This window comes from Corylus avellana, chromosome 6 (genome assembly GCF_965113065.1).
Source record: "Corylus avellana chromosome 6, dhCorAvel1.hap1.2, whole genome shotgun sequence".
Classification (NCBI taxonomy): Eukaryota; Viridiplantae; Streptophyta; class Magnoliopsida; order Fagales; family Betulaceae; genus Corylus; species Corylus avellana.
In genome coordinates, this window is record NC_142495.1 from 9117253 (window position 1) to 9137768 (window position 20516).

The 20516-nt window shown below is 34.8% G+C and overlaps 2 protein-coding genes across 4 annotated transcripts; both read left to right on the plus strand.

Moving 5' to 3' along the window:
* The first annotated feature begins 140 nt into the window (after positions 1-140).
* Positions 141-3992, plus strand: LOC132187598 (beta-fructofuranosidase, insoluble isoenzyme CWINV1-like). Of its 2 annotated transcripts, XM_059601956.2 has the most exons (7): positions 141-321; positions 472-480; positions 612-1474; positions 1578-1736; positions 2507-2745; positions 2863-2953; positions 3690-3992. In XM_059601956.2, the coding sequence occupies exons 1-7, from the start codon at positions 141-143 to the stop codon at positions 3867-3869; spliced, it is 1722 nt and encodes a 573-aa protein (XP_059457939.2). In that variant the 3' UTR covers positions 3870-3992. The 2 variants fall into 2 exon arrangements, with proteins under 2 accessions (XP_059457939.2, XP_088373284.1); XM_088517158.1 differs by lacking the exon at positions 472-480.
* Positions 3993-7806: 3814 nt separating this feature from the next.
* LOC132187635 (beta-fructofuranosidase, insoluble isoenzyme CWINV1-like) lies at positions 7807-11609 on the plus strand. 2 transcript variants are annotated; one of them, XM_059602016.2, is made up of 7 exons: positions 7807-7987; positions 8138-8146; positions 8278-9140; positions 9247-9405; positions 10156-10394; positions 10512-10602; positions 11351-11609. In XM_059602016.2, the coding sequence occupies exons 1-7, from the start codon at positions 7807-7809 to the stop codon at positions 11528-11530; spliced, it is 1722 nt and encodes a 573-aa protein (XP_059457999.2). In that variant the 3' UTR covers positions 11531-11609. The 2 variants fall into 2 exon arrangements, with proteins under 2 accessions (XP_059457999.2, XP_088373285.1); XM_088517159.1 differs by lacking the exon at positions 8138-8146.
* Positions 11610-20516: the final 8907 nt, after the last annotated feature.

The following is a 20516-nucleotide window of genomic DNA, read 5'->3' on the forward strand; positions in this document are numbered from 1 at the left end:
TAGAAAAAATAAAAAAGAAAAAGTACGTTGTAACAATTAGATTTGTGCTGTAATTTAATCCACGTACTCACACCGGCCTCACGCTGTCTCTTTCTATATAAGAAGTCATAGCATTGCCTTCCCTCTCACTCCCCACCACCATGGCCATCTCCTCTGCAGCTTGGCTACTCTTCTCCTCTTTTCTCTTTCTCTCCCACGGTGTTCTTCAACTTCAAGCTTCCCATCATCTTTACAGTGACATTAAGGCTTCTTCATCTCCTCCTGCATTCCAGCCTTACAGAACTTCTTATCACTTCCAACCCCCCAAGAACTGGATCAACGGTATAATTATTTATTCTTTCCCCTTTCTTTCTTGCTTTAAATATGTCTCATTTTTTAATTTTTGATGTTTCTTTTCTTCTTTTTATTTTTTTGTCATCTTACCATCTTCTGATGCTGAAATGGACGAATGGGTTGTCTTTGGAAATGCAGATCCAAATGGTTGGTTCCTTTCCAACTTGGTTTTTAAGGTTTTTTGAATATCAAATCCAATTTGTCGATTTAATTTACAAAATAATAATAATAGATCTAATTTTTATATAGTATTTGATGTGATTAATCCATGTCTGTAGGACCAATGATTTACAAGGGAGTTTACCATCTATTATACCAGTACAATCCAAAAGGTGCGGTGTGGGGGAACATTGTCTGGGCCCACTCAACATCAACGGATTTAGTGAACTGGACCCCACATGTTCCTGCCATCTACCCATCACAACCGTCGGACATCAACGGTTGCTGGTCGGGTTCCACCACAATCCTCCCCTCCGGCAAACCGGTCATTCTTTACACTGGAGTCAACCCACAGAACCAGCAAGTCCAAAACCTGGCCACACCAAAAAACCTCTCCGACCCGTATCTGACGCAATGGGTCAAGTCGACCAAAAATCCGCTAATGGCCCCTACTATAGCCAACCAAATCAATGCAAGCTCATTTAGAGACCCGACCACCGCTTGGTTAGGCCCCGACCGGATATGGAGAGTGCTCATTGGAAGCAAAAGGAACCGCCGTGGATTAGCTATTCTATACCGGAGTAAAGATTTCGTTCACTGGACTAAATCCCAGCACCCACTTCACTCGGCAACTGACACCGGAATGTGGGAATGCCCCGATTTCTTCCCGGTTCGGATCAATGCCAATATTGGCGTTGACACGTCAGTTATCGGCCCGCATGTTAAACACGTGCTCAAGCTGAGCCTGGACGACACCAAACATGATTACTACACGGTCGGAACTTATAACCTAAACAAGGATATTTATGTTCCGGACAAGGGACAGGTGGACAACGATTCCGGATTGAGATATGATTATGGGAAATTTTATGCTTCAAAAACTTTCTTTGATGGTGCAAAAAATAGAAGAATCTTGTGGGGTTGGATTAATGAGTCCTCCAGCGTCGAAGATGATATCAAGAAGGGATGGTCTGGAGTAATGGTAATTCATGGTGAACTAATTATAAGTGTGCTTTATATTTATTAAGCAAACCTAGAATTTATTTGATTTTAATATTATTATTATTATTTGGCACATTTTGCAGGCAATTCCAAGGAGCATTTGGCTGGATAAATCCGGTAAACAATTAGTGCAATGGCCGATTAGTGAACTTGAAAGGCTGCGGGAAAACCAAGTCAACTTGCCTAATCAAGTGCTTAAGGGAGGATTAGCACTTGAAGTTTCTGGTGTCACATCGGCACAGGTGAATTTCTTTTTGTTGTAATTTCTTTTTTCTTTTCTATTTTTCTATACCTAGTAATAAGGAAAAAAATGATCTTAACGGAGCTGAATAAAAGAGAATTGTTTATAAACCGAACCCACAAAAGTACTCCGGCTATCTAAGTGATGGCTAGCTGAAAGAGGATATCTCCCGCTCCTTGGCTGATGTAGGATAAGCTCTCTCTCTTTTTTCTTTTCTTTTTTTAGTAAGGAAAGAAATAACATTAATAGAAGTGAATATAAGAGTTTATATGGCTCAAAATAGTTATATTTAGCTATTATGAGCTATTTTACATACCTCTCCGGCAAACCCTTTAAAATAGAGAGTTTTCATCCGATTTACTACAAGTTATAATAGCAGCTTCTACTAATATAATACAATTTTTTTTCTCATCTTGTTTCTCTCTTTTAGTCAATTTTTTCCTTTCCTGGCCTCTCTCTTCTCCCTCGTCTAATTTTTTTTTTAAAAAAAAATAGAGAGTAAAATAGAAAATAAAGTGTACATAGAAAAATCAATGACTAAATTAAAAATTTTGCATAGCTATTTTGATTACTCTCGTTAGAGACGCCCTAAGCATAACCTGAAAAGCTACCATATCAAGGCAATTGCTTAGCCGAATGAAAGAGTTCTTTTCATGGTAATTCGGCAATGAGATTTTGCCACATGGAATTGTACAAGTCGATCAAAATCCACTAAGAATATTGATTTTGTTAATGTAGTAATTCTCTAGATATCTTTGACCTTTCTTGCAGGCTGACATAGAGATTTCATTCAGAACAATTGAGTTGCAGAATGCAGAAAAGCTGGACCCAAGCTGGACCAATCCACAAGCACTTTGTAGCCAAAAGGGTGCGTCAGTAAAGGGGCGGTTGGGACCATTCGGGCTGCTGGCTCTGGCTTCGAAGGGCTTGCAAGAGCAAACGGCAGTGTTCTTCAGAATATTCAAAGGCCAAGACAAATATGTGGTGCTCATGTGCAGTGATCAAAGCAGGTATAACCCATATATACAATCTTCTTCCTTTGCCCATCAAATTTCTTTGCCAAAAATTCAAAGATTTGAACTCTAGCTTTTATTATTCTTATTATTATTATTTTCTCTGGCTGGCAGATCTTCCCTAAATAATGGTAATGATAAGACCACTTATGGTGCTTTTCTGGATGTCAACCCTTCTAGTGAGGAGCTGTTACTTAGAAGCTTGGTGAGTTGTTGCTACAAAATTGTATACATTTATTCAAATTTCTTTACTTTTCAATGTGCACGTCAATCTAATTTCGTGGCCTCCACTCGTTACATTTCCGGGATATTTAGAACCAAATGGGATTGTGTTGGCAAACAGAGTTTTTTTTTTTTTTAGATAAATTTTTATTTAAAAGAGTTTTTTTTTTTTTTTTTTTTTTTACTTAAGGGTATATTTTTGCTTTGCACAATTAGTCATATACTACGGGTTTATTTGGGTTTATCATTTCAAAAGGTGCGACTTAAAAATAGCAATTTGAAAACATGTTTTTTATTTTTGGAGATTAGGTAAATAGAAAGTTTGTGTCTACAATCCTATTCAAAAAGTTAAGGGAACAAAAAAACTTTCTTATCTGTTGGGGTTGGCACACCCATGAATGTATCTGAAAATCTCTGAAACTAAGAGTTAATGACCGCATTGCAAGCAAAATTTATATAAACAAGTAGATCACGTATGAAATTTCTCACATTATCTGTCTACATTACTAGCGGTTCAAACCAATAATGGATATATAAATCTGTTTGACTAATGAGTTTTTTTCCAAATTTTGGGCCCCAAACCGCACAAATGCGGGCATCTATAGATCCAATCCAATGGTTTCCTACTCCTTAAGATGTCTAGAGATGCTTTTACATTCATCATTTTATTTTATTTTTGTCCAAATTGATCCAATATCTTGTTTATCCGTTTCTCACAGATCGACCATTCAATTGTGGAAAGCTTTGGTGGAGAAGGAAAGGCATGCATCACAGCTAGGGTATATCCCACATTGGCAATTCAAAATGAGGCCCACTTGCATGTTTTCAACAATGGCACTGAGAATGTTCAAATCACAAGATTTAGTGCTTGGAGCATGAAGAAAGCCATAATCACTTGAGGGTTGAAACTCTAATTATTGCGTTGGTGTTGGAAACAAATATCTTGTTCCTGTTTTTCTTTAATTATTGTTGTGTTAGTGTCAGGGCAGGCTCGATATGTTGTAAGGCCTAAGGTGACAATTTAAGATGGGGCCTATTTAATATTTAAATATTAAGTATTTTTTAAATTTTTACATTATATTATATTTCTAAATTTTTTTTCCTTTTTTTCTCGTTCTTGAAATTCAACAATATAATGTTAGTAATAAATTTGTTTAGAAATTATTTTTTAGATTCAATTCATACATTTATAATTAAAAAATATTTACACAAAAGAATAATTAAACCTGATTTATCAAAGGAGGAATTGACCCCGGTGGAAAATAATAATAATAATAATAATAATAATTCTTTGCTCGACACATAAACAACCTCTTATCAACCCACGTGGACTTTGTCAAACAATCAAACAAAGGTAAGGGAAAGAGCCAATGACGCATGTCTTTACAGAGGAAAAAAAAATAAAATGAAAAACAAAACAAAACAAAAAACAAAAGGCACATGAGAATGCAATTACAACAACGCTATTACATCTCTTTAAGTGCTTAAAAACCAACACTAAAATGCAGAGTCCTCTTCAAAATAGTTAATGCGATGAAAAATAGAGCTCACATAAAGAATATGAAACCTTTTTTTTTTTTTTTTTTTTTTTTTTTCTTTCTTTTTAACAAAAAAAATAAATAAAAAGGAAGTAAGAAAAATAGTTCTTGGTCTTTATGATAGTTTTCAAGCAATTGTGATGGTCGGTTTTGATAAATTAATTATATCAATTGATGTTGATGTTGTGACTACGAATTTTGGGATTTTTTAAAAAAAATATTTACTTGTCACTAGTCACTACATAAAAGTATGTTGACGTTGTGACGAAAAAGCTTGTGTAGTACTCTATTTTTTTTCTTCTTTTTTTAAGGAAAATCTTTCATAATCGAAAAAAATTAAGAACATAAAGCTTTTACATTAGAGAAAATAAAGTTTTGATAAATTATAGTCAAAGTTATGAAGTTACAATATCATAGAGACAAACATAAAATCTTACAATCAAGTCATATTTATGACTTCGATCAACATCCGTTAACCCATGTCCAAACCTCAGTTATAGAACAGATCTGCTTCAGGCAGACTCAATCCAATATATAGGTAATCCATATTCTCAACTTTTATTTTACCGGCCATAAAAGCAAAACTCTTATACCGAAACTAATCTTCCTCGACCCAAAGGCCAGGACAAAATCCTTCACTCCAAAGTAGATTTAAGGAGAAGTCAAACCCTTATTCAAAAAACTCACAAAAAAATAAAAAATAGCAAACAGCTACAACAGTCGAGGCGAGGGAGCTAGGTGAAAAGCTCAACCGATTGCAGGGTGGCGAAGAGTGGCGCAGCATGATGAAGGGTGGACAGAGGCAGTGCAGCATAAGCAAAGGGATGGCCGGTGCAACTAAACTGGTCGAAAAAAAAAAAAAAACAGTAAGGGATGGGGAGGAAAGAAGAGGGGAGGAGGGGAAAGGAGGAGGGACAAGTCTGGTAGTACCCTACTCTTGCAGTCATGTTCATAATATTCTGTTTTAAATTAATTTTAATTTTCCTACGTTTTTCATTTGTTATACTTTTTTTAAGTGGGTCATTGTAATAGTTGTTGCCAATTGTAATTATGTGTATTTGTATGAGTATGGTACATCCCATTTAGCAAAACAAAAACTGATTGTGAGGAAAAATGCATGCCATGTAGCAAATTTTTTACTATGGTTATTTATTTAATAAAAAAATATATAAAATTTTTCAATGTGATTTCGCTGAGTTATAAATAGCTCTTTGAGATTTAAATAGTTATTAAAAACTTCCTAAGATAAGCGAATAATACAATCAAGTACTTGGACGCGTTTTCCTTGGACGTGTTTTCCTTGGGCAAATAGGACGTAATCTTTTAATATGTCATGTCAACATCAATAATATTGTGCCAAATATTTTTATAATTAAAAAAAGAAAAAAAAATTCAAGAGGTTCGTCCCCTGGCCAAAGGGTCCCCATGGACTATATATATATATATATATATATATATATAGAAATTTTTAGAAAGAATAGCCTACAAACATTGTTGAGGATAAAATTTGTTATGGGTCTCATTCAAGCAATTTCATTCAAATAAGTTAAAGTTACGTAGAGTTTTACATTAACTAAGCTGCTCCAAATATTTCAACGGAGACTATTATATAAAAGGTATGCAACGCATCGTGTAAAGGGAGTCGATTTATCTCTAAAAACTTTCACTTATTGCTATATTCTCACTTCAATTAAGAATGCATGCTAACTTAAGTATTAAAGTTTCCTCAAACTTTGAACCAAAGAATTCATTAACGTTTTTACTATTTTACGAACAGCTCATCACCAATCAAGCCATACCCAAAAAAAAAATGCTCTAACAAACATAAAAGCTTAGACGCGTTTTTATTTTTTTAATTGCAGGCAACATTCATAGCTGATTATTCAACGGTATCTGTGGAATAACAAAAATTTATAAAGTGATACATTAAATAATATCTCTAAATAAGATTCTCTTGCTTTTGGTCGGGAATGAGATAATATAATAATTTACAAAGTACAAAATCTTTGGCTTTACTAACTTTAAATGCCTTAAAATTAATATTTTGAAAATTACATGATTGCTTTCTTTAAGAAAAATAGCCACACTTTCCAAAAGATACTATTGGTCACCAATTTAAACAATTCCATAAAACTTGATTTAATAATTTATATCTTCTTTTTGGGTGAAAAAGCTGATACCCATGGAGGGAATGTTAATTTGGATTTAATAAAAGTTAGTTACTAAACTCATAATTTTACTTAAATAGCATTCAAACAAATTAATATTCAGCTAAATTATCACATTTTTTCAATTTTAACTATCTATTTTTTAAAAGCACCTTCATCCGACTTAACATTTTAGGCTTTAGCTATCAACTTTCACTTTTTTATTTAAAATATTATTTATTTATCTACTTTTTCTATTCCCAAATAAGAGAGAATAATATTATATATATATATATATATATATATATATATATATATATATATATTGACATTTCTACACAAGGGGAGAGGGAGGGTGATTCGAACTAATACCTCAAATTCATAAGGCGTGATTTCCAACCGATTGAACTACCCTTTGAGGACATTAGATATGTATTGTTGAGCACTGTAGTTACTCAACAAACGTTTGGTTACTTTGTTGAGACAGATGTAAAGTGTTTTTAACCATATACCTCAACAAAATAGCCAAATGGTTATTTTATTGAGTAAGATGTGAATGCTCTAAAGTAACATATTGGTTAAATTTGTTCATAAAAATGATTTTTAGAATAAAGTAAATTTCATTTTGCGCAAATTAAATTCTACATAAAAAAAAGAATTATATGTAGTTCAATACAAAATGTGACATCTGTTGAAATTAAATGTCTCCTAATGAAGATGAATTTTGAAAGTCATTTGGAAAAAAAAATTAAAAAAAAAGGGCAAAATGTAAGAAGAATGATTTCAAATTAAAATTATTTAATAAATTTTTAAATATAAAATAGACCCTACTTAAGTTTAGGCGCCAAAATATATGGTAATTTAACATGATTTCATTGAGTTGCAACCTAAATTCTCCTGCCCCCTCCAAACAATATTTTTATATATTTGTTATAATTACAATAACGCTTCTTCTTACAAAACTTGATTCTTAAATCTATCAGTTTTCAAAGACTTGTAAGTTGTAACAATTAATTAGAAAGAAAAAAAAAAGGTACGTTGTAACAATTAGATTTGTGCTGTAATTTAATCCACGTACTCACACCGGCCTCACGCTGTCTCTTTCTATATAAGAAGTCATAGCATTGCCTTCCCTCTCACTCCCCACCACCATGGCCATCTCCTCTGCAGCTTGGCTACTCTTCTCCTCTTTTCTGTTTCTCTCCCACGGTGTTCTTCAACTCCAAGCTTCCCATCATCTTTACAGAGACATTAAGGCTTCTTCATCTCCTCCTGCATTCCAGCCTTACAGAACTTCTTATCACTTCCAACCCCCCAAGAACTGGATCAACGGTATAATTATTTATTCTTTCCCCTTTCTTTCTTGCTTTAAATATGTCTCATTTTTTAATTTTTGATGTTTCTTTTCTTCTTTTTATTTTTTTGTCATCTTACCATCTTCTGATGCTGAAATGGACGAATGGGTTGTCTTTGGAAATGCAGATCCAAATGGTTGGTTCCTTTCCAACTTGGTTTTTAAGGTTTTTTGAATATCAAATCCAATTTGTCGATTTAATTTACAAAATAATAATAATAGATCTAATTTTTATATAGTATTTGATGTGATTAATCCATGTCTGTAGGACCAATGATTTACAAGGGAGTTTACCATCTATTATACCAGTACAATCCAAAAGGTGCGGTGTGGGGGAACATTGTCTGGGCCCACTCAACATCAACGGATTTAGTGAACTGGACCCCACATGTTCCTGCCATCTACCCATCACAACCGTCGGACATCAACGGTTGCTGGTCGGGTTCCACCACAATCCTCCCCTCCGGCAAACCGGTCATTCTTTACACTGGAGTCAACCCACAGAACCAGCAAGTCCAAAACCTGGCCACACCCAAAAACCTCTCCGACCCGTATCTGACGCAATGGGTCAAGTCGGCCAAAAATCCGCTAATGGCCCCTACTATAGCCAACCAAATCAATGCAAGCTCATTTAGAGACCCGACCACCGCTTGGTTAGGCCCCGACCGGATATGGAGAGTGCTCATTGGAAGCAAAAGGAACCGCCGTGGATTAGCTATTCTATACCGGAGTAAAGATTTTGTTCACTGGACTAAATCCCAGCACCCACTTCACTCGGCAACTGACACCGGAATGTGGGAATGCCCCGATTTCTTCCCGGTTCGGATCAATGCCAATATTGGCGTTGACACGTCAGTTATCGGCCCGCATGTTAAACACGTGCTCAAGCTAAGCCTGGACGACACCAAACATGATTACTACACAGTTGGAACTTATAACCTGAACAAAGATATTTATGTTCCGGACAAGGGACAGGTGGACAGCGATTCCGGACTGAGATATGATTATGGGAAATTTTATGCTTCAAAAACTTTCTTTGATACTGCAAAAAATAGAAGAATCTTGTGGGGTTGGATTAATGAGTCCTCCAGCGTCGAAGATGATATCAAGAAGGGATGGTCTGGAGTAATGGTAATTCATGGTGAACTAATTATTAGTGTGCTTTATATTTATCAAGCAAACTTAGAATTTGTTAGATTTTAATATTATTATTATTATTATTTGGCACATTTTGCAGGCAATTCCAAGAAGCATTTGGCTGGATAAATCCGGTAAACAATTAGTGCAATGGCCGATTAGTGAACTTGAGAGGCTGCGGGAAAACCAAGTCAACTTGCCTAATCAAGTGCTTAAGGGAGGATTAGCAATTGAAGTTTCTGGTGTCACATCGGCACAGGTGAATTTCTTTTTGTTGTAATTCCTTTTTTCTTTTCTATTTTTCTCTACCTAGTAATAAGGAAAAAAATGATATTAACGGAGCTGAATAAAAGAGAATTGTTTATAAGCCGAACCCACGAAAGTACTCCGGCTATCTAAGTGATGGCTAGGTCCTTGGCTGGTGTATGATAAGCTCTCTCTCTCTTTTCTTTTCCATTTTTAGTAAGGAAAGAAATAACATTAACAAAAGTGAATAGAAGAGTTTATATGGCTCAAAATAGTTATATTTAGTTATTATGAGCCATTTTACATACCTCTCCGGCAAACCCTTTAAAATAGAGAGTTTTCATCCAATTTACTACAATTTATAATAGCAGCTTCTACTAATATAATACAATTTTTTTTCTCATCTTGTTTCTCTCTTTTAGTCAGTTTTTTCCTTTCCCGGCCTCTTTCTTCTCCCTCATCTAATTTTTATTTTTTTTAAAAAAAATAGAGAGTAAATAGAAAATTGAGTGTATATAGAAAAATGAATGACTAAATTAAAAATTTGCAAAGCTATTTTGATTACTCTCCTTAGAGACGCCCTAAGCATAACCTAAAAAGCTACCATATCAAGGCAATTGCTTAGCCGAATGAAAGAGTTCTTTTCATGGTAATTCGGAATGGGATTTTGCCACATGTAATTATACAAGTCGATCAAAACCCACTAAGAATATTGATTTTGTTAATGTAGTAATTCTCTAGATATCTTTGACCTTTCTTGCAGGCTGATGTGGAGATTTCTTTCAGAACAATTGAGTTGCAGAATGCAGAAAAGCTGGACCCAAGCTGGACCAATCCACAAGCACTTTGTAGCCAAAAGGGTGCGTCAGTAAAGGGGCGGTTGGGACCATTCGGGCTGCTGGCTCTGGCTTCGAAGGGCTTGCAAGAGCAAACGGCAGTGTTCTTCAGAATATTCAAAGGCCAAGACAAATATGTGGTGCTCATGTGCAGTGATCAAAGCAGGTATATCCCATATATACAATCTTCTTCCTTTGCCCATCAAATTTCTTTGCCAAAAATTCAAAGATTTGAACTCTAGCTTTTATTATTCTTATTATTATTATTTTCTCTGGCTGGCAGATCTTCCCTAAATAATGGTAATGATAAGACCACTTATGGTGCTTTTCTGGATGTCAACCCTTCTCGTGATGAGCTGTCACTTAGAAGCTTGGTGAGTTGTTGCTACAAAATTGTATACATTTATTCAAATTTCTTTCCTTTTCAATGTTCACGTCAATCTAATTTCGTGGCCTCCACTCGTTACATTTCTGGGATATTTAGAACCAAATGGGATTGTGTTGGCAAATAGAGTTTTTTTTTTTAGAAAATTTTTTATTTAAAAGAGTTTTTTTTTTTTTTTTTTTTTTTTTTACTTGAGGGTATATTTTTGCTTTGCACAATTAGTCATATACTACAGGTTTATTTGGGTTTATCATTCAAAAGGTGCGACTTAAAAATAGCGATTTGAAAACATGTTGTTCTTTAGTTCTGGAGATTAGGTAAATATAATGTTTGTGTCTACAATCCTATTCAAAAAGTTAGGAGAATAATAAAACTTTCTTATCTTTTGGGGTTGGGACATGTATGTGTCTGAAAATCTCTGAAACTAAGAGTTAGTGACCACATTGCAAGCAAAATTTATATGAACAAGTAGATCTCATATGAAATTTCTCACATTATCTGTCTACATTGCTAGCAGTTCAAACCGATAATGGATATATAAATCTGTTTGACTAATGAGTTTTTTTCCAAAAAAAATCTTCCAAATTTTGGGTCCCAGACCGCACAAATGCAGGCATCTGTAGATCCATTCCAGTGGTTTCCTACTCCTTAAGATGTCTAGGGATGCTTTTACATTCATCATTTTATTTGATTTTTGTCCAAATTGATCCAATATCATGTTTATCCCTTTCTCACAGATCGACCATTCAATTGTGGAAAGCTTTGGTGGAGAAGGAAAGGCATGCATCACAGCTAGGGTTTATCCCACATTGGCAATTCAAAATGAGGCCCACTTGCATGTTTTCAACAATGGCACTGAGAATGTTCAAATCACAAGATTTAGTGCTTGGAGCATGAAGAAAGCCATAATCACTTGAGGGTTGAAACTCTAATTATTGTGTTGGTGTTGGAAACAAATATCTTGTTCCTGTTTTTCTTTAATTATTGTTGTGTTAGTGTCAGGGCAGGCTCGATATGTTGTAAGGCCTAAGGTGACAATTTAAGATGGGGCTATTTAATATTTAAATATTAAGTATTTTTTAAATTTTTACACTATTTTATGTTTCTAAATTTTTATAATGTTAGTAATAAATTTGTTTAGAAATTATTTTTTAGATTCAATTCATACATTTATAATTAAAATATATATATATATATATATATATATATATATATATATATATACACACAAAAGAATAATTAAACCTGATTTATGAAAGGAGGAATTGACCCCTGTGGAAAATAATAATAATAATTCTTTGCTCGACACATAAACCACCTCCTATCAACCCACGTGGACTTTGTCAAACTTTGAAACAAAGGTAAGGGAAAGAGCCAATGACGCATGTCTTTACAGAGGAAAAAAATATATATAAAAAAACAAAACAAAACAAAAAAACAAAAGGTACATGAGAATGCAATTACAACAACGCTATTACATCTCTTTAAGTGCTTAAAAACCAACACTAAAATGCAGAGTCCTCTTCAAAATAGTTAATGCGATGAAAAATAGAGCTCACATAAAGAATATGAAAACTTTTTTTTTTTTAACCAAAAAAAAAAAAAAAAAAGAAATAAAAAAGAAGTAAAAAGAAATAGTTCTTGGTCTTTATGATAGTTTTCAAGCAATTGTGATGGTCGGTTTTGATAAATTAATTCTATCAATTGATGTTGTTATTGTGACTACGAATTTTGGGTTTTTTTTTTTTTTAAATATTTATTTGTCACTTGTCACTACATAAAAGTATGTTGACGTTGTGACAAATTGTGATTGCCAAAGACAAAAAAGCTTGTGTAGTACTACTCTACATTTTTTTTTTTTTTTTAAAGGAGAATTTTTATATTCATTCAATAAAAAAAATCAAGAGCATAAAGCCCTTACATCAAAGAGCATAAAGTTCTGATAAATCATAGTCAAAGTTATGAGGTTATAACGTTATAGAAACAAACATAAAATCTTATAATCAAGTCATATCTATAACTTCAACATCCCCTAACTCATGTCCAAACCTCAGTTACAGAACAGACTTGCTCCTGGCAGACTCAATTTCAATGAAAAAAGATCAAGGGTATAAAGCCCTTACATTATAGAACATAAAGTTATGATAAATCTTAGTCAAAGTTATGAAGTTACGTCGTCATAGAGACAAACATAAAATCTTACAATCAAGTAATAGCTATGACTTCAACATTTGGTAATCCATGTCCGAACCTCAGTTATAGAACAGACCTACTCCTAGCAGACTCAATCTAATACATAGGTAACTCATATTCCCAACTTTTATTTTACCGGTCAAAAGAACAAAACCCTTATACCAAAACTAATCATCATCGACCCAAAGGCCACGACAAAATCTTCCACCCCAAAAATTGCTTATGAAAGCAGATTTAAGGAAAAGTCAAACCCTTATAAAAAAATAATAATAATAACAAAAACAAAAACAAAAACACAATAAAATAAAATAAATAAATAAATAATAACAAAAACAAAAACACAATAAAAGAAAATAAATAAATAAATAAATAATAATTAAAAAAAAAAAAAAAAACTATCAAACAGCTACACCAGTCAAGGTGAGGGAGGTGAAAAGGCCAACCGATTTCTAGGAGGTGAAGAGCGGCGCATCATGGTGAAGGGCAGACAGAGGCAGTGCAGCATAAGCAAAGGGATGGTCGTAGCAACTGAATAGGTCAGAAAAACAAAAAAAAAAAAAAAAAGGAGGGGAAGGAAAGAAGAGGCAGGGAGGAGGGGAAAGGAGGAGGGACAGGTCTAGTAGTACTCTACTCTTGCAGTCATATTCATAATATTCTGTTTTAAATTAATTTTAATTTTCCTACGTTTTTCATTTGTTATACTTTTTTTAAGTGGGTCATTGTAATAATTGTTGTCAATTGTAATTATATGCATTTGTATGAGTATGGTACATCCCATTTAGCAAAACAAAAAATGATTGTGAGGAAAAATGCATGCCATGTAGCAAATTTTTTACTATGGTTATTTATTTAATAAAAAAATATATAACACTTTTCAATGTGATTTCGCTAAGTTATAAATAGCTCTTTCAGATTTAAATAGTTACTAAAAACTTCCTAAGATAAGCGAATAACACAAATAAGTTCTTGGACGCGTTTTCCATTGGCAAATAGGACGTAATCTTTTAATATGTCAGGTCAACATCAATAATATTGTGCCAAATATTTTTATAATTAAAAAACCAAAAAAAAAAAAAATCAAGAGGTTCAACCCCTGGCCAAAGGGTCTCCATGGACTAAATATATAGAAATTTTTAGAAAGAATAACCTATAAACATTGATGAGGATAAAATTTGTTATGGGTCTGGTTCATGCAATCTCATTCAAATAAGCTACAGTTACATAGAGTTTTACAATAACTGAGTTGCTCCAAATATTTTAATGGAGACAATTATATAAAAGGTATGCAACGCATTGTGTTAAGGGAGTCGATTCATCTCTAAAAACTTTCGCTCATTGCTATATTCTCACTTCAACTAAGAATGTTAATTTAAGTAACGAAGTTTCCTCAAACTTTGAACCGACGAATTCTTTAACGCTTTTACTATTTTACAAGCAGCTCATCACCAATCAAACCGTACCGAAAAATGCTCTAAGAAACATAAAAGCTTAGACGCGTTTTTATTTTTTTAATTGCAAGCAACATTCATGTTGATTATTCAACAGTGTCTGTGGAATAACAAAAATTTATAAAGTGATCCATTAAATAATATCTCTAAATAAGATTCTCTTGCTTTTGGTCAGGAATGAGATAATATAATAATTTACAAAGTACAAAATCTTTGGCTTTACTAACTTTAAATGCCTTAAAATTAATATTTTGAAAATTACATGATTGCTTTCTTTAAGAAAAATAGCCACACTTTCCAAAAGATACTATTGGTCACCAATTTAAACAATTCCATAAAACTTGATTTAATAATTTATATCTTCTTTTTGAGTGAAAAAGCTGATACCCATGGAGGGAATGTTAAAAAGCCAAATGGATACAAACACCGACAGGACGGACGGACTATAACATATAATTAATTATTTCATTTTCGCAGAAAATTTAAAAGAAAAATCTTATTTGATCAGCAAGTTGAGCACATTTTAATCGACGTAAAAAAAAAAAAAAAAACACACCTTAGAAAATAAGGAAGAATGCAGCGACCAGATGTGGACCCGTATATACCGGATTAGCAGACTTGGCTTGAGGTACCACTTTCTGATTGGAATGCTCAAATTCAACTTTCTACACAAACGCTCCAGTCTTGATTGATACTTGTCTTTTGCGAAAGCCGAAGGTGTTTAGGGTTTACTCCCGACACAGTAAAGAAGGGGATGGGAATTTCACGTCATTAAAAAATGGATAAATGTAAAATTGGTTTTTTTAGTTGACCTAAATTATAAATCACTCAATGTCGTATAAAAATTAATTTATAGGTTCTCGGGTAAGCTAAAATAATTGTTTACTCTCTAAAATCAATTTTCATGCTGTAAAGACAAATGCATTTTTAATAAAAAGAGTAACCAAATTTTCTCCAACTTAATTTGAAGGAAAAATTTATCACAATTTATTAACTTGAATGTTGTTTTTATTTATTTTACAATGGTTGGTAAATGTAACTGTCAAATTCTCGCAAAATGCTCTCAAATCATTGCGAGGAAGATAAAAACGAGAGAGAGTTACGCACAAAGTAAAATTCTGGGGATAGAAGAAATTAGATTAATTTACTGCAACAGTATGACTTGGAGTGATGGCTAATGTGTAATCTTAGTTGGTGTCCAAAAATGATGTGAAAAATTCTAGTTGTCAATTTTTAAAGTCATAAATTAATAATAACATGTGTCATATTTTTATTGGGTATGACATGACACAGTGGCGGAGCCACAACACTCTTTTGGGGTGCCACAGAACCCCCAAAGATTTTAAAATTTTTTTTTCCCACCGCAAAATTAAAAAAAAAATATATATATATATATTTTTTTTTTTACCTACCAATTACCCAAGACACGGCACCCCCAATATTATTAGTACTACCATTACTTCTCAACGCAGCTTCTACCTTGCTATCTTCAATAAGGTTGTCAAGCAAAGTGGGGTTGAGAATCTTGTCCCATATCGTGTCTAAGCGCCACCATCATCATCACCAAGCAAAGTAACTCATCCTCTCTAACTCTTAGTCTCTTTTGTATTAGATTTTTGTTCTGGCTTCTTTCTATTACTTAGTTTTAATTTTGAGTTTTTCGATTTATTTTATCAGTTTCTTGAGGTTGTATGGTGCACTGGGCGTGGGGTGGGAAGGATCGAACTCGATAATGCAGCTGCCAAATTAGGTCTTGATTTGATTTCTCTAATTATTAATTCTCACATATTTATCTTTTCTATTTGTTATTTTTTTGTTGTTTTGGTTTAATTATCTTCTCTTTGGTTGCCTAGAAAATTGAATAAAAGTTAGTAAACCTATATGTATATATCTATGGAGTCTGGTTATCCAGAATTGGAAAAACCCATAGGCATCTAAATCGAAATGGATTTTTCAATTTAGATTTGATACTCGATGATTTTGTATTTTTAAGATACTGTAAAGTGCATTTTTAGGCACTTTTTTTTTTTTTTTTAGTATTTCTGTCTTTTTGATATAGTGCCGATATGTTACAATTCTAGTATATCAGTTTGAACACATATTTATGAACTTTTATAAATATTTGTTTGTGATGCATATATTGTGTGAATTACCAAATTTTTAGGGTGGAGAAAATTTTTCGGACGCCAAAATATTTTTTGTATTTCTGTCTTTTTGATATAGTGCTAACATGTTACATTTCTAATATATCAATTTGAGAACATATTTATAAACTTTTATAGATATTTTTTTGTGATGCATATATTGTGTGAATTACCAAATTTTTTGGATGGAGGACGCCAAAAAAAATTTAACGGCACCCCCAATATAAAATGTGCGGCTCCGTCACTAACGTGACAAAGTAAAAGATTCTGTTAAGTTACTTAACAAAAATTGATTTCAGGAAGTAAACTATTATTTTAGCCTACCCTAATGACCTATAAATTATTTTTTATACAATAGAGAGTAATTTATAATTTAAGTCAACCACAATGACCAATTTTACATTTATCCCTTAAAAAAAAAAAAACAAAAAACATGGCAAGGGAAGTTTGGGTTCACTTGTATTATTGATATGTTGTGCATCCCCGCTAAAGCATTCTTCCTTCATGATGTGGTTATAAAAGTCAGAAGAGTGTTGCATACATTATTATTGACTTTTTTTTTTAGAAATGCTAAGGTTCAATAACTTTTTTATATTTGGCATATATTTTTTCATAAATTTAATAGATCAACTCTTAAATTTATGGGGCCCACCACTGACTTATGCAGTATCCACCTCATTTCAGTTATATAACAATTATAGGATCGGGTTTCGGTGTGGTTAAAAAAAAAAACAAAAACCGCGATCTGCTGTGAAACAAATGAATGGTGTAGATTGAATGGTAGAAATTTTAAAATAGACGACCATGTCCCTTTAAAGAAACTAACGGATTCTTTTAAACGGCACTAACGTCTGCTCAGAAAAAAAAAAAAAAAAAAAAAAAGATGCTGACGTCCAACTCTAAGGACGTTCACGCTTACCCAATTCTGTGAACCACTTCTCTTACCTTTCTAAATGAATCGCCACTAATATATCAACAACCAATTTTACGTTGGGCTTCTTCAAAGTCGCACATGGCAACAACCAACAAGCCTTTGAAATCTTATCCTTGGGCATGTTTATAATCTCATCACATGTCTTTCCAGCTAGAAGCATCCCGGCAGACGTTTGTCAAAAAATCTCCATTGTACGGCATTAGGGACCTGTTATTTTATTTTATTTTCTGAGCAAATACAAACAAAAGGAAAAGGTTATCACTATTAATTCTAATGAAAAATAGAACAGGAATTAGGAATGCCACTAAACACAAGGTTGATAGCGGCTCATTTGGCGAAGTGGTGCGCACGAAAGTTTGTATTTCTAGAAACTTTTGTAGTATTTTAAACTTGAAAATGTTGAAGTTTCAACTGAATATCGGCGATAATTGGAGTAATGGTCCATTCGGAAGAGATTCTGAATGTTAATGGCTAAGATGGAAACCAAAGAGTCACCCTCAATGGCATCAGGGACCTGTTAGGTCGTAGCTAAAGCATTCGCTATCTTCTTCCTTATATTTTCTTCCCCCTCGTTATTTTTTTTTATGCCTAGCTAGGCCTCCACTGTAGGCAGATAAAAGACTAGAAGTAGAGATGGCAATGTAGTGCACCAGTGGACCACTGGACCTTGATCTACCAGCTAAGAAGCCGCTTGCAAGTACCCCTACAATCTGCTCCATGCAATCGCCTTCTCTTTGAATATTCTACTACAATTATCACATATGACCTTGCCAATCCATCTGCAAGTCCCCGCTAACAAGTGACTTCTTATTTACCTCCCCCTTTTCCCATTACTCCAAACACTTACTCATATTAACCACTCACTATGTCGACGAAACTACCCATGATATACTGACAGATATCCATGTTCTTACCATCTCAACCATGCTCAATGCTATCTACGTTGTTGATCTTCCCTGCCCATTAAAATTCCTCTGTTCACCCCTGTTTTACCCAAACAAAACAGAGGCTACTTGCTGTTAGGAAATTAATCCTATTTCTCAAGACCCGTGAGATGCGAAAAATAAGAAGAATGCGGAATAACAAAGATTAGGCAATCACACACGACACAAAGGTTTGAGTGGTTTTCTCACCCTGTTACTCTCTTGTACTTCATCTTTTGATAGTGGATTTTCTCCGGGTCGTCTCCGCCAGTGGATGTAGGCTTGTTAAGCCGAACCACTTAAATCTTTGTGTCGTGTGTGATTGCCTAATCTTTGTTATTCCGCATTCTTCTTATTTTTCGCATCTCACGGGTCTTGAGAAATAGGATTAATTTCCTAACAACTGGTATCAGAGCTGTTGGTTCGAGTGGGAGCGATGGCAAGTGAAGAAGGAAAGATGGGAATCGAGAAGTTCGACGGCAAAGATTTTGGGTTTTGGAAGGTACAGATTGAAGACATTCTTTATGGGAAGGATCTTCATCAACCTCTTTTGGAAGAACAACCCGACGACATGTATGATAGCGAGTGGGCTCTGCTTGATCGTAAAGCCCTAGCAGTTATCAGGTTATCACTGTCAAAATCAGTTGCACACAACTTTGTAAAGGAAAAGACCACAGCAGGTCTAATGAAGGCTTTGTCAAGCATGTACGAGAAGCCGTCGGCTAACAATAAGGTGCATCTGATGAAGAAATTGTTCAACCTAAAGATGGCGGAAGGAGCTTCGGTGGCACATCATCTCAATGAGTTCAACACCATCACAAATCAATTGTCCTCGGTGGAAATTAATTTTGATGATGAGGTTCGCGCGTTGATCGTCTTGGCATCTTTGCCAAATAGCTGGGAAGCAGTGAGGATGGCTGTGAGTAACTCTGTAGGAAAGAGTAAACTGAGCTATGAAGACGTCAGGGATTTGATTCTCAGTGAAGAGGTTCGCAGAAGAGATGCGGGTGAAGCCTCTTGTTCTGGTGCTGCTTTAAACCTCGAGACTCGGGGCAGAGGACAAGATAGAAACTCTGGTCAAGGCAGATCAAATTCCAGAAAAGGGAGAAGCAAATTCAGATTCGACCGACAACCTGAGTGTTGGAACTGTGGCAAGACTGGCCACTACAAGAAGAATTGCAGGGAACTGCGGAAGGAGACTGAGAATGATTATGCAAACGTAGTGACAGAAGAAGTATATGATGCCCATGATGCCCTACTTCTTTCTGTTGACAGTCCCCTTGATTCTTGGGTCTTAGACTCAGGAGTATCTTTTCATACGACAGCGATCCGTGAAATTCTCGAGAACTATGTTGCTGGAGATTTCGGGAAGGTGTATTTGGCTGACGGAACGGCGCTGGATGTTGTGGGCCTAGGCGATGTTCGCATTAGAGTTCACAGTGACTCGGTATGGAAGCTGCAAAAGGTCAGGCATGTTCCGGAGCTGAAAAAGAATCTGATTTCAGTGGGACAGCTTGATGAGGAAGGGCATTCTATTTATTTCCACGGTGGAAAGTGGAAGGTCAGCAAGGGAGCCATGATTTTGGCTACTGGTCATAAAACAAATACTCTCTATATGACCACGAACAGCAAGGATACAGATGCTGTTGTAGATACGACTGCTGACTCAAAACTATGACACCTAAGGCTTGGGCACATGAGCGGGAAAGAGATGAAGGTACTTATGTCAAAACGGAAACTACCAGGGATAAAGTCAGTTGAGTCTAATTTGTGTGAAGGCTGCATCATAGGGAAGCAGAAGAAGGTGAGTTTCGCGGAAGTTGGCAAAGCACCTAAGCTTGGAAAGCTGGAGCTGGTACACACGGATTTGTGGGGTCCCGCACCAGTGGCATCTCTTGGAGGCTCGCGGTATTACATCACATTTATTGATGACTCAAGCAGGAAGGTATGGGTTTATTTCTTGAAAAGTAAATCTGATGTATTTGAGACTTTTAAGAAATGGAAGGCCATGGTTGAGACTGAAACGGGCTTGAAGCTCAAGCGTTTGAGATCAAACAATGGAGGAGAATACGAAGACAGGGGGTTTAAACAGTTTTGTGCAGTGAATGGGATTAGAATGGAGAAAGCTATCCCGGGAACGCCGCAGCAGAATGGCGTGGCTGAGTGCATGAAAAAGACTCTCAATGAGCGTGCCAGGAGTATGAGATTGCATGCTGGGTTACCAAAGACTTTCTGGGCTGATGCAGTGAGCACTGCTGCAT